Here is a 12,598-nt window from a genome sequence, read left to right on the forward strand (position 1 = left end):
GAGTAAATCACAAACAAACAAAAAGCTAAAAATGCCGCTTGCTCTGATGGGGAGATAATCTCCTCTTGAAATCGAAATAAGCGGGACTGCGATTCGTCATATCTACCTGCCCTGAAGGGCGTCGAAACTCTCGAGAAACTGTGTCGAGCTCTCACTTCTCACGCATCACTCATCACCTTTCAGTCCTTGAGGGGGAAAACTCCACAAGGTGATGGGAAATAGGATCACTGGGTTAAAAGATATATAATCTTACATGACACGTGACACCGTGACAAGGTCTGGGGGAAAAGCGTGCAAAACAAATAAAGGAAATTTCCCAGAGGCTTTGGGTTTAATTCTGACTAGCAGAGGAAATATTAATCTGTTCATATTTGATCGTTATTTGAGGTGAAAATCGATAAATGAATCCATATTTACATTTAGCGATACTTAAATGTGCTATAAGTAGATATTTTCAATGATATCTAAGCAATAAATCGATATTTTCATTGATTTATCGGACTGTAGTGAAGCTTAAACTTGGTTTAGAATATATTTGTTATAAATATATACTATTTCTGAAAGGTTTACCTTAATAATTTTGATATTTTAATCGAACATTCAATATTATATATATCATATACCATTCTATTCGATATTTTCTATATGACAATACCCCTCGATATACATCCCTAAGTGAAATAAAAAGTATAGATCAAAAGAGCTCGAAATATGTTGAAAATGTCAGCAAGTCGGTGGACTTGGATTGCCTTCTTTGGCGGTTAAATAGAGAGTAAACAACTTTGGCCAATGGTGACAAACCACTTTTCGAGGGGCCACTAACCAAGAGAAAAACTAATAGAAAATAAGCCTAAGAACTAACTTCTTTTAGAAACCTTATATGTACAGAAAAGTTTTAAGAAAATGTTAAGAAAAACCTTATATATAACATAAAATCATACCAAAAACCACACTTCCATTACCAATACCCCAACTTTTCTTTACATTATCTTACAGACCTGCTCTCGCTTGATCAAGGAGGGCCTGAAGTTGTCCATTCAGAGCAAACGCAAGCTCTCCACCTGCGACTCCAGCTCCGGATCGGAGCAGCCGCACTCCAAGTGCTCCCGTCTCAGCAGTAACCACAACGGGCACAGTGGCGGCAGTAGCAATCATTATAGCGGCAACATGAGCAATGCCAATGACGATGACCTGGAGGAGTCCAGTGATGAGGATAGCGAGACCAAGTCCCAGCCAAAGGGTCTGACGCCCGAGGATGAGGATCGCCGGCGACGACGCCGTGAACGCAACAAGATTGCGGCCACCAAGTGCCGGATGAAGAAGCGCGAACGTACCCAGAATCTGATCAAGGAGTCCGAAGTGCTGGACACGCAGAATGTGGAGCTAAAGAACCAAGTGCGTCAGCTGGAAACGGAACGTCGCAAGCTAACGGATATGCTGGAATCTCATGGATGCCTGCGCTCCGGTGGCTGTCAGTTGCCCACGCATTTGACGCAGTCCCCAGCTCACAAGTACCTCGCCGAACTGGAACTAGATGATGCGGCAGCGGGATCACTTGGCAACAACAACAACATCAGCAGCAGCAGCAACGGCAGTGGCAACAATCAGCAACGAGTCCAGAGCATACCATCGATGGCCACCTTCAAGTTTGGCTCCAAAACGGCAGCCGCAATGGCCCAACAGCTACCCACTGGCTATTGCAAGCCCTCGCCCAGTGCCCAAGAGTTTGAGCATGCCGGCTATCAGCAGCACCAGCAGCACCAGCAGCAACAGCAGCAACAGCAGCAGCAGCAACACAATCAGCAACAGTCAATGAATCCCGCCAGCAGCAACATCGACCAGCAGCATCAACATCAGCCAAATCCCAGTCCCGGCCTGCTCTCCGACTATGTGCCCAATTGCGATGGCCTGAGCAGTAGCAATCACAACAATCCAAGCAGCAATACCAGCGTCAGTAGCAGCAACAGCAGCAGCAATACCAGCAGCAACACCAGCACCACGTCCAGCCTCACCGCCAGCAGCAGCGCCATTGAGTTTGTAAAGAACGAGCTGGTGGATTCACAGAGTCCCTATACCACAGCCCTGAGTGCCGAGCGGTTTCTGTTCGAGCCAAGTGATGGTTTTCCAGATATTAAGCATGCAGTCAGTGTTTTACCCTCGCCATGTGGCATCAATGGCCTCAACATGGCCAGTGTGGTGCCAACGAATGTGGGCACTGGCGGTGGCAATCACAATGGCAGCAATGGTGGCGGCAGCAACGCCAACGGTGGCGTTAATGGCGGCGGCAGCAATAATAATAATAACAATCATCTGATGGACTTCCATCAGGGTTTGCAGCATGGCAATGGGATTGGTATTGGTATTGGAAATGTTGGCGTCGGTGTCGGCGTCGGTGTGGGCATGACATCCTGCTACGATGAGGATCATCAGCTGATGCTCATGAAGAGCGGTTGCTATGAATCGGATCTGCTGTCACAGCTGGTGGATGATGGCGTTGCCGGGGAGTATGTGAATTTGGATACAGCCACGGCATTCATGACCAATGGCGGTTGCCTGGCGTGAGGAAGGGCGCCGGACAGGGAGCGGGATCGAGAACGGAAACGGGAAAGTGAACATGAACGAGAACGAGAACGAGATCGAGACCGTGACCTGATGCTACCCGCCTTTGAGCAGTCCACCGGCCATTATCAGCATACCCCACACAACCAACAACATCATCATCATCAGCAGCAGGAATCGCAGCAACCCCAGCAGGTGACTCAGCAAAGGGATCGAAATCAGAGGCAGGCACAACAGTCGTCCAGTCCACAGTTGGACCAACAGCAGGTAGAGCTGGAGCTAGAAATGGAGCTGCAGCTGGGCGAGGAGCAGGATCCGGCCTGGGCCCATGTAGACTACTGGTGCTAAGGCTTAATCAACCCATCATCATCCCAAAAACAAAAATTACAAAAAAAAAAAAAAAGAAAATACAATCTAATCTTAAAATTAACCGCCACTCATCGACTAAGCAAAAGCAGGAAAAGCTGAAGAAGATCCCTCCAAATCCCCTCCCAAGAAAATCCCATCCCTCAAAGAAATAATTTCTTCCACAAAAGTAATTTCTATAAATTCTAGAAAACTTTCTATAAAGTTTAACAAATCTGCCACAATCTTGGATGTTTTTTTGTAATCTTCTTTTAAGGAATTTTTGCTATAATTTAATATTTAAATTTCTTACAAATCCAAGTTCTTCCAATAGCTGAGTTTCCCCTTTCCCAAGATCCCAAGACCACTCGAATATCATCCGCCGAACCCAAAATCCCATACCCTATATGTATGTATATCCCTTTTCCCTGATCCCAAGTCCGCCTGGAGCGGCATCCAGCCTGTGGCTTGACTACCTCATGAAGCAAGAAGCAGTAACAATTAACAAGTAACTATCATTAAAGAGTTTTAACAATAAACAAAAAAAAAACAAACAAGCAAACGAAGAGAGCACACGAAAATAATATAAAGAAAACAAGAAGGAAAGAAAGATAGTAGAAAGTAGCACTTGCACAACTGTACATAACCCAACTTTTTGATACGATATCATTTATCGATAACATTCCATTGCAAGCCTGCATCGAGAGAGAGAGATGAACGAAAGGAAGAAGAGAGGGAGAGAGCGCAGTGATCAACTGCGTGCAGTCACATCCGCATCAGTAATTATTAATTTTAATTTGTTCAATTCTTTTCTATGCGTAACGTATTTTTTGTTTGCTCTTTGCTCCACCCAACGAAGCCTTAAAAATAATGATAACTACTACTATATATGCTTATGTGTGTAAAAATAAAAACAAGAGAGAGATTAGAGAGAGAGAGAGAGGAGAATTTCAAGTTGATATATGCGATATATGATGACGTTTGATATTTTTTTCTAAATCCTAGGCTTAGTCAGTGATAAACCCGTATATATACTATATATATAAACAAAATACATGTATGAATTTTTGTTTTTTTTTTTCGTGTCCATAATTTGTAAGCTATGTTTAAATGATAAGCGATAAAAACTTGTGTAAGCTGTTGCCTTAATCAAAAAATGAGAAAAAAAAAAAAAAAAAACTTTCAATTGACAACTAAAACTAAATTACTAATCTACACTTTGTTAATTCTTTTGCAAAAAAAAACAACTAATCTACATATACAAAAACAACAAAATTAAACAATCTATATATATACAAGAAGGGAAAAGAGAGAAGATATATTATATGTATTTTCGGTGGAATCGAAGACCTTAAAGTGCTGCTAAAAAAAATTGAAACTTTGCAACTCCTTTCAACTTGCGCCTTATTACAGTTAAAAACAAAAAAAATGATGAACAACTTTTGTAATTTATATTATATATGTATACATGGATGGTACGAGAAGTTTAAAAATTATATATATACTAAAAAACGAAGGAGCAAACATTATATATATATATATTTGTGTGTCTATTGCTTGATCAACGAGTTGAAGCAGAGTTCATTTATATATATAAAAACATACTTATACACGGATATAACAATTATATATATACAAAAACAAAAACATGTGTGTGTATAAACAGCTGTGAACACCAAAAAGTGGCCTAAAAGATCATACCCCAACAAAAAAACAAAATGAATTCCCCATCACCAACACAAGTGCTTTTGAAATTGTTTCGTAATTGTAATGATAATTGCCTCGATTTGTACTAAAGAGATAACCAACGATAACGATAAATGATAATCGATAAATTATAACTATGTTAAATACGCAAAAGTAACTATTTATAACATATAAACGATATACCGATACCAGCTCTTGAAGCCCCTCCCCAGAGCACCGCCTTTTTCTAGATGTACCACACACACACACACTATGTATCCCCCCTCCCCCCCCCACACACACACCCACAAAAATGCCTGCCTATTTGCCCCTGAATAGGAATTTTAAGCATACAAGAAAAACTCTCTGTTTCCACTTGAGATGGAAAATCTTTCAAAATTAAAATTGTATTTGAGCCTTAAGCATTAAGCAAAAGTTTACCTCACACACTCGCACACACACACACACACACACAAGTGGCAACTCTGGAGAATTTTAAAGCAGAATGACTTCCATTTCGCCGACAATTGATATTACGTTCAGCTTCCAACCAAAACAACATAAAAATCACAAAAAATAAGAAAACTTTAACAAGTTTCAAACACTCAGGTCAGGCGATTGAAGCAAGCTGCACCAGGGTTGCCACCACATTCGATGTTAAATGTAATTCGTAACTGTAAATGTTAACTGTAAAACCATAAATTGTAAAAATGGCAAAATGCAATCAAAACTCCATATGTTAATACCCTACAAAAGCGAGGAACAAGTTAAAAAAAAAAGAAGAAATATTAAGAAGCAAAGTTCTCTCGCTTGTACATTTTTTGTTTAATATTTGTAATCGATTATTTCGCGATTTGTTTTGTTTGTTTTCGATTAATATTCTCTAATATATATATATATCTATATAAATATGGCCTAAAAAAACACAAAAGAGTCGAGTTTGAGTTTCTAGTTTTTTTGGGTTTTGTGGGTTTCTTCGCTTCTGGCTGCAGCTGTGCGAGGATATATAGTATAAAATAGAGCATCGTAGAAGTAGAACAACGTCATCGGAAACACCATATAACAACCATCCATATCCATTCATTGATCAAACCATTCAGGACTTATGGTGCCTCTGCATTTCCCCTTCCCGCACATTCTTGACCACTGGACGATACCACTTTGACCTTGAAACGGGACGGAAAAGGACCTCTTACTGACCCCTCATGTTTAGCTTTAGTTTTAGGCTACAATAACTACACAAAGTTTGTTTCAATTTGAACAGAAATGCGCTACAAAAGTACCTGGACAATGTAATGTAACGATTAACGATCAACTGATAAATACCGATAGATCAGGGTTGCTTAATGTCTAAACACACGAAAGAAAAAATCGATCACTCAGCTGCAGGCAGAAGAAAAACTGACCGCAAAATCTGAAAAACGCACCTTCAAAAGGCCTTTTTAATTGTATAGTTATATAGAGCCCTATTATATATATATCCATGTATATTTGCTAAATTAAATTACAAGATATTGATAAAGTTAAAGATCTATAAATGTGTGTGTATGTCCACGACCGCAAGAGCAAGCAGCAAAAACAAACAAAAGAAAACTCCCACAAACTGTGCTAAAAACAAAACAAAAAAAAAAAGAAACAATTGTAAGAAAATATTAAGAAATGTGTCGAATGTGTTGAGAGAGCGCGCGAGTCCCCCAAGATGTTATTTGTATAATTTTGACCAGAGCAAAACTATACGATAAATATATCTAGACTATTTGTGAAAGCCAAGCAAGCAAAAGGAACAACAAAACAGCAGAAAATCAAGTCCAATCCAATCTATGTCCAATTGATAGTCGATATATATATTGTTAACTCCACTCATATCCCATCATCAACCGCCGTATCTGTATCCGTGTCTCTAAAGCTCGCTGTATCCGCCATCCGTATCTCTAAAACTGTCTCTGTAAACCATCTCCGATCCGATTACAAAACCGATCACACTCTAAAAGAACTACAATAAAATTAAAGTTTAATATCCAAAATAATATAACCCACTGAGTTTGCTTTTGGTTATGCATTAGCCTGATTGCTTGATGATCGCTCATCGATCTTGGACCTCATACGACGGGCCCCGGGGGCAAAAGCTGAATCAACAACAACCTGACCTGCCTCGGCAACTGTACCTTTTAATTATTTTAAATAAAGGGGGTTTTAGGTTTGGTATTATCTTAAAATGCATTGAAAATGTATGATGAATCGCAGGGTGTTCCATTAATGCAGTGTGAAGTCCAAGGTAGGATCATCAAGGATCCTTAGACATTTTTTCTTCATGTACAGAGTTTTTCAAACTTCGTCATAGGTTTGATATTATTTTAACATCCATGATACATTTATGATAAATGGTCCAAGGTAGGATCCTCAAGGATCTTCATGAATTTCCTTTAAAGAATTCTTGATACAGGGTATTCCAAACTTCGTTTCCTTGAGATCTTTCGACTCGCTTGTGAGCTTGTGCGCTTGTGTTCTTGGCGCGTGTCTCGGCGTGGGCGTGGGACAATCTGTTCTACCGATCCAAACCAAACCAATCCGATCCTATCCCAGCACTCCACTCCACTCCCCGTCCGATTTCAGATCCAATCTGCATCGCTGACGGGCTTTGGCTATAAACAGGCGGTGACATCATGTCGCTGCTGTGTGTCTTGCAAGCGGGATTCCGTCTCTATTTGAGTCGTGTCGCCAACTATTTGTGGATAGAAGCCAATAGCAGCAGCTCCAGCTCTCCGCTAATATGCATAAGTTGAAGGCTCGCTTTTCGACGCTCCAAGCTCCGAGCTCCAAGCTTCTAGCTGGCCGGGCTATGGTGATTAATGCTGCCCCCGGCTGTGATTAATGCCTAATTGCTTATTGAATGTCATAACAGTAATAAAAGAACGAAAAACACCGAACAAAATCCTTCTCCATGCAGTGTATGTGTCATAGATTGGGTCACCGAGACACTATGGGACAACGGATGGGAGTCACATGTACTGGACACACGATGTGGGTGCAATCACCGGTGATTATGATGATGATGATTTCTCGTGGGACAAGCCCCCTGGGCGAGATGTCACCCTGGCAGTGTTACTGTAATAGATAAACTCAAGATTGTCAGCATTAAACTGGTAGATCTCAATAATATTAATGCTCAGATATATAATTTATTAATGCAACAGCAGAAACAGCTCTTCAACGGGTCTTTGTAAAAATGTTTAGTACTTTGTTAGTGATAAAATAAATCCACAAGATGACATTGGTTACCATGAACCAAATAATTGGACGGCGTATATTGAAGCCAGATACGTTTTGATGCGAACCTCTGTAGTTCTCAAAAGCTTCGGTGTATTTGAGTTCGGAAACTTCTGCTGCAGCATCCTGATGTTCTGGATCAAGCTCGGTTACTCTAATCATTATATCCAAAGCGCAGGTTGTATTACCCACACATTTTAGTATTTTTGCCTTACGAAATAAAGCATCTGTATTGTCCGGCTCCAAACTTAGGACACTTTCAACCTCTATCAGAGCTGCATTAAAAACTCTCACAACACGACATTTCATATAGGAGCCAAGGTCACAGTTTAGAGCCAGACGTTGCATAAGAGCTTTAGCTTTCCCTTCGTCCTTGATTTTAAGTAGATATGTCCTAGCACGTTTGAACAGATGGATAGCTTTCTTGAACTCCAAGCGTATGAGCCAAAAGTCGCAACGAGCCTTCTTGCGAGCAACATAAGTACACAGTAATTCATCGTCTTCTAAATCCTTTGATTCTTCGGTTTTTATAGCTACAAGCTCTATACCATAGGATATAGGAGAATAGGGCGGAACTAGGAAATCGTTAGTAAAGTTGGCACTATCCTGCAGTCCGTAGATACCATAAGCAAAGTCGGAATCCATTGACACACTTGCTATTTCGCCCACCTTCATCGAGGGGAGGATCCTTTCCAGGCCATCGACAACCTCATAGTCACCGAGATGACACTGGAAACTCCTCAGGTCTTCCACTTTAATATTAGGTTCAACTATCCCAACTAGATTGATAGTCACCAGAGATCCAATTTTGGGTTTAATAGCATTATTGGGCGCCTTCTTAATGATACGCTTTGTAAGCTTTTGTCTAAGATTTAAATACACCACCTCTTCTTCGTTATCATCGCCCAAAAGGTTATCGAAATACATTTTTTCCAATAAATTTCTATAATTTTCCTTGCTTTAGTCGACAATAGTTCCACAAAAGCGACTGAAAAATAGCACCCAACACAAGTGACAATGGACAATCCAATAGGGAGTGAGAAATCAGGGTCTACTTGGATCTGTAGAAATCTCTGGAATTTTTATACCCCTTCAGTCAGAAGTTTGCAACGTAGCAGTCAACATTTTTAGAAAAATATTAAAACTTTTATTGTTTTTAACATATTTTTATCTAATTTGATTCAAAGCTATCTTTTATTATTCTGAAATTTCGTTTTTAATTTTATAAAATTGGAATACTATATAATATAACTGCCAGAAACACGGTTGTTAAATGTAAAGGATGTGTAAGTATCTATGGCCAATAAGAAACTATGATCAGTAAGTATCAATAAACAGTAAGTATGTATGATCAGTTAGTAACTTTGAACACTAATAAACAATGACTTGCAACTTTTGTAACACAACACATATCTGGGACTTGGCCGGCAGCAGCCACTTCGTTCCGGGGATGTTAGAACTAGTTGGGAATCATATGCACAGATGTGCGAGATACGTTTTGGAACAAATTTAAGAGCAGGAACCTATGGGGTTATTCTTCTATATAATTATACTAGTATATATATCTGAGCATGCCGAATCGGCCAGTGGTGGCAATAAAGCTTGTCATGGTGTCATCAAAACAAGCACTTCCTGTTTATCCATTTGTTTTGCATTGGCCACGTCATATTTTTGGAGTCGATTGGTAATCACGATCACTATCACTCGAGATGTTAACACTGGAGATGCCACGGACAGACTAAGGGCCGCAAGGCGGCAGAGCCCGGTATTTATAGAGAATAGAGCAGGTAAGAGCAAGAGGCAAAGAGGCATCTGTGGAGGCAAGCACTGAGACACATAGAGAGTTCTCCAGAGAAAGGGGTGGGTGAGGCCAGTGAGGCCGCTCCATCTCTCTCATTGCTTGCCTCCTCCATAGATGCCTCTGCCTCTCACTCTCGCTCACACTTTCTCTATTCTCTTTGCTCAAAAAGTATAAATACAGGGCTCTGCCGCCTTGCGCACCTCAGTCGGTCCGTGGCGCCTCCAGTGGTAACATCTCGAGTGATAGTGATCGTGATTACCCATCGACTCCAAAAATATGACGTGGCCAATTCACATCTTCTGGATAAACAGGAAGTGCTTGTTTTGATGACACCATGACAAGCTTAATTGATGCCACCATGAATATACCTTTGCACTGGAAGGAATTAAACAATGACGTGTCCCATCTACTGCGGTAAGTCTTAACAATGACAATTATATTAATTATAAGGATGCTTGAGGAGGAAACAGGCCCAAGTCTTCACTCACCTATGGTAACTATGCATTATTTTACCAAATATTCCCTTTCTTGCCATGGACCCTATTACTAATTTTTAATTTAAAGTGATGCAGCAATTTGTATTTAAGATACAAACGTGTACTTTTGCTATATTACCTTTTCAGGGTATTATAATTTTAGTCCGAAGCTTGAAACTCAATGAAGGAGTCATTTCCGACCCTATTAATCATATATATTCTTGATCAGCATGAAAACCTGAATCGATCTAGCCATGTCCGGGAGAAAAATAAATTTTTGAAATTTTTTCAAAATTTTATAAGGGGTTACATCGTTAAAATTATCAAAAAAAATTAACAAAAAATTGAATTTTTCAAATATTAAAATTTAATACGCAGATTTGTTAACCCTTTAAAAACTAACACAGATTAGTTTACCGAATTGAAATTAAAGCATTTTTGGCTTAGTTATGTTATTTGCAAACCTATGATTTACCCACAAAAATAATCATTTAAAATATGGATTTAATATATCTTGATTAGAGATATTTTAGGACTCATTTCTTTCAGTGTTTAGTACTGTTCACTTGCTGCCTATACTATACTATATAGGGATATGCGAAGGATATATGTATATACATATATACATACATATAGCTGCCATAGGAACGGTCGGAAAATTATAAAAATAATTATAACTTTTCTAGTTTTCAACAGATTTTCATCAAATTTGATATATAGCCATTATAAATGAATCTAAAAGTTTGTGTACATACGTGTAGCTGCCATACAAACGACAGTTACAAATAGAGGAAAATGCAAAACGGTTAATGTATAACAGTTAATATAAAATGTATAGGTGAATGAAATGAAAGCAGGCATTACTTTGTTTTTTAACATAATTATATATAATTTATATTGTATTAATTCTTAGTGATCGAATTTCAATCTGCATGGTATACAAACTTCGGCGTGCCGAAGTTAGCTTCCTTTCTTGTTACAAATAAAACTTCAAATTAGAACGACCTTCTTTAATATAATTTAAAACAGTAAAGAACCTACATAAATATCAAAAAAAATATAGCAGAAATCTGTGCCCATATGGAAATCAAAGTAAAAGCAATCGACAGAGCACAGCTTTTGATAAATTATGGCACTTAATCGCATAAAATATCGGTCATAAATAATCAACAGCAGAAAGCATTATCATTGAGGTAACTATTAGCAATCACACACAGGTGTATTTGTACCTGTATTTGTATTTAGATAGAGTCTTACATGTGTTGCAGCATGGGTATTTATAGTCGTGCGTTAAGTGAAAAATTATGCCACCGAAAAGCAGTACAGGCACAGGCACAGGCACCAAGCACCAAGCACAAGTGCGATTGTGATAAATGGGAAATGTCTTCGGGCAAAGGCTCCGAGATTAGCAATTTCAATCGCTCAACCACCACGCCGACTCGCTGTCTGCCAAGGTCCCCCTACAGATCGTTGGGGGAAAAAGTCCCATGACTCAGTTGGCTTAGAAGGTCAGGGAGCGGGACTCAAACCGAATGTGGGAACACGGGGGCACGGGGCAGGAGGACGGGCGTGGCCTGGTCAAGAACGGACTGCACAGCGGTCAGGTCGAGTGCAAGGCAGCTCGACACCAAGGCATTGTCAACTTAATTAGCTGGGTGCGGTTCCAAATAGTTGTTTGTTGTTAAAAAATGTTCTATAAAGCCTAGATCTATTGACATAATGTCCAGATTTAAATACATAATTTATATAAGTTTAAAATCTTAAGAAAGATAAAATTCAGCCATGGTTTAAGTGAGAATTTCCAACTGAATATCACTACAAATAAAGGGATATTCCAGAAACTGGCCTTGACTTTAAAGATTAAGATGAGATTAGGGTACAAAAGAAGTTTTAGAAAGTTTAGGGGAATTTAAAAATTATATTCCAGGCACTTAAAAAAGAATATTCAGAATATCTATTATCTAATAATATACATTACTTAATCTTACAAGAAAACTAACTTGGGGAAACCAAAATCCAAAACCGAATGCAAAATCGTTCATTATTAAGCTTAAAATATTCGTATTGTTTGAATCCTTATTTTTATATGTCAAAAACAGTCCTAAATCAGCCAAAAAAGCATTAAATTAAACGCGGAAAGTTGTCCAATGCTAGTTTCGACTAGGTTAATAAATCTGCATACTCAAATATAAAATGTAAAAAAATTAAAAAATGTAATTTTTTTGTCAATGTTAACCCCTAAAAAAATTTAAAAAAAAAATTGTAAAATTTTATTTTGTGTTAGATGGCTTAATCGATTCCCCTGTTGATGCTGATCAAGAATATATATGGTTTATAGGGTCGGAAATGACTCCTTCATAGAGTTTGAAGCTTCAGACTCCGTTAATAAGTCCCTGCAAGGCTATAAAAATATTCATTGCAATGCAGTTAACACAAAAACACATAAAAACATTTAGATGAATAT

General features: G+C 38.9%; 1 protein-coding gene and 2 long non-coding RNA genes across 3 annotated transcripts in view; 2 read left to right on the forward strand and 1 right to left on the reverse strand.

The window, feature by feature from the left end:
* Positions 1–6,622, forward strand: part of LOC110179441 (Activating transcription factor 3) — a 46,829-nt gene extending 40,207 nt beyond the window's left edge. Inside the window, exon 5 of the mRNA XM_086835710.1 lies at positions 997–6,622. Coding sequence (XP_086691836.1) covers positions 997–2,562 — 1,566 coding nt within the window. The 3' untranslated portion in view covers positions 2,563–6,622. The remainder of the gene's footprint in view (positions 1–996) is intronic.
* The window catches only part of LOC147643236 (uncharacterized), a 66,681-nt gene that overhangs the window by 53,141 nt on the left and 942 nt on the right, over positions 1–12,598 (reverse strand). The window lies entirely within an intron of this gene.
* Positions 2,653–6,622, forward strand: LOC147643237 (uncharacterized). Its single transcript, XR_015272306.1, has one exon. It is a non-coding gene; the product is annotated as an uncharacterized LOC147643237 (long non-coding RNA).

Source organism: Drosophila serrata, unplaced genomic scaffold (assembly GCF_035046125.1).
Source record: "Drosophila serrata isolate PLE 108 unplaced genomic scaffold, ASM3504612v1 contig_276, whole genome shotgun sequence".
Classification (NCBI taxonomy): Eukaryota; Metazoa; Arthropoda; class Insecta; order Diptera; family Drosophilidae; genus Drosophila; species Drosophila serrata.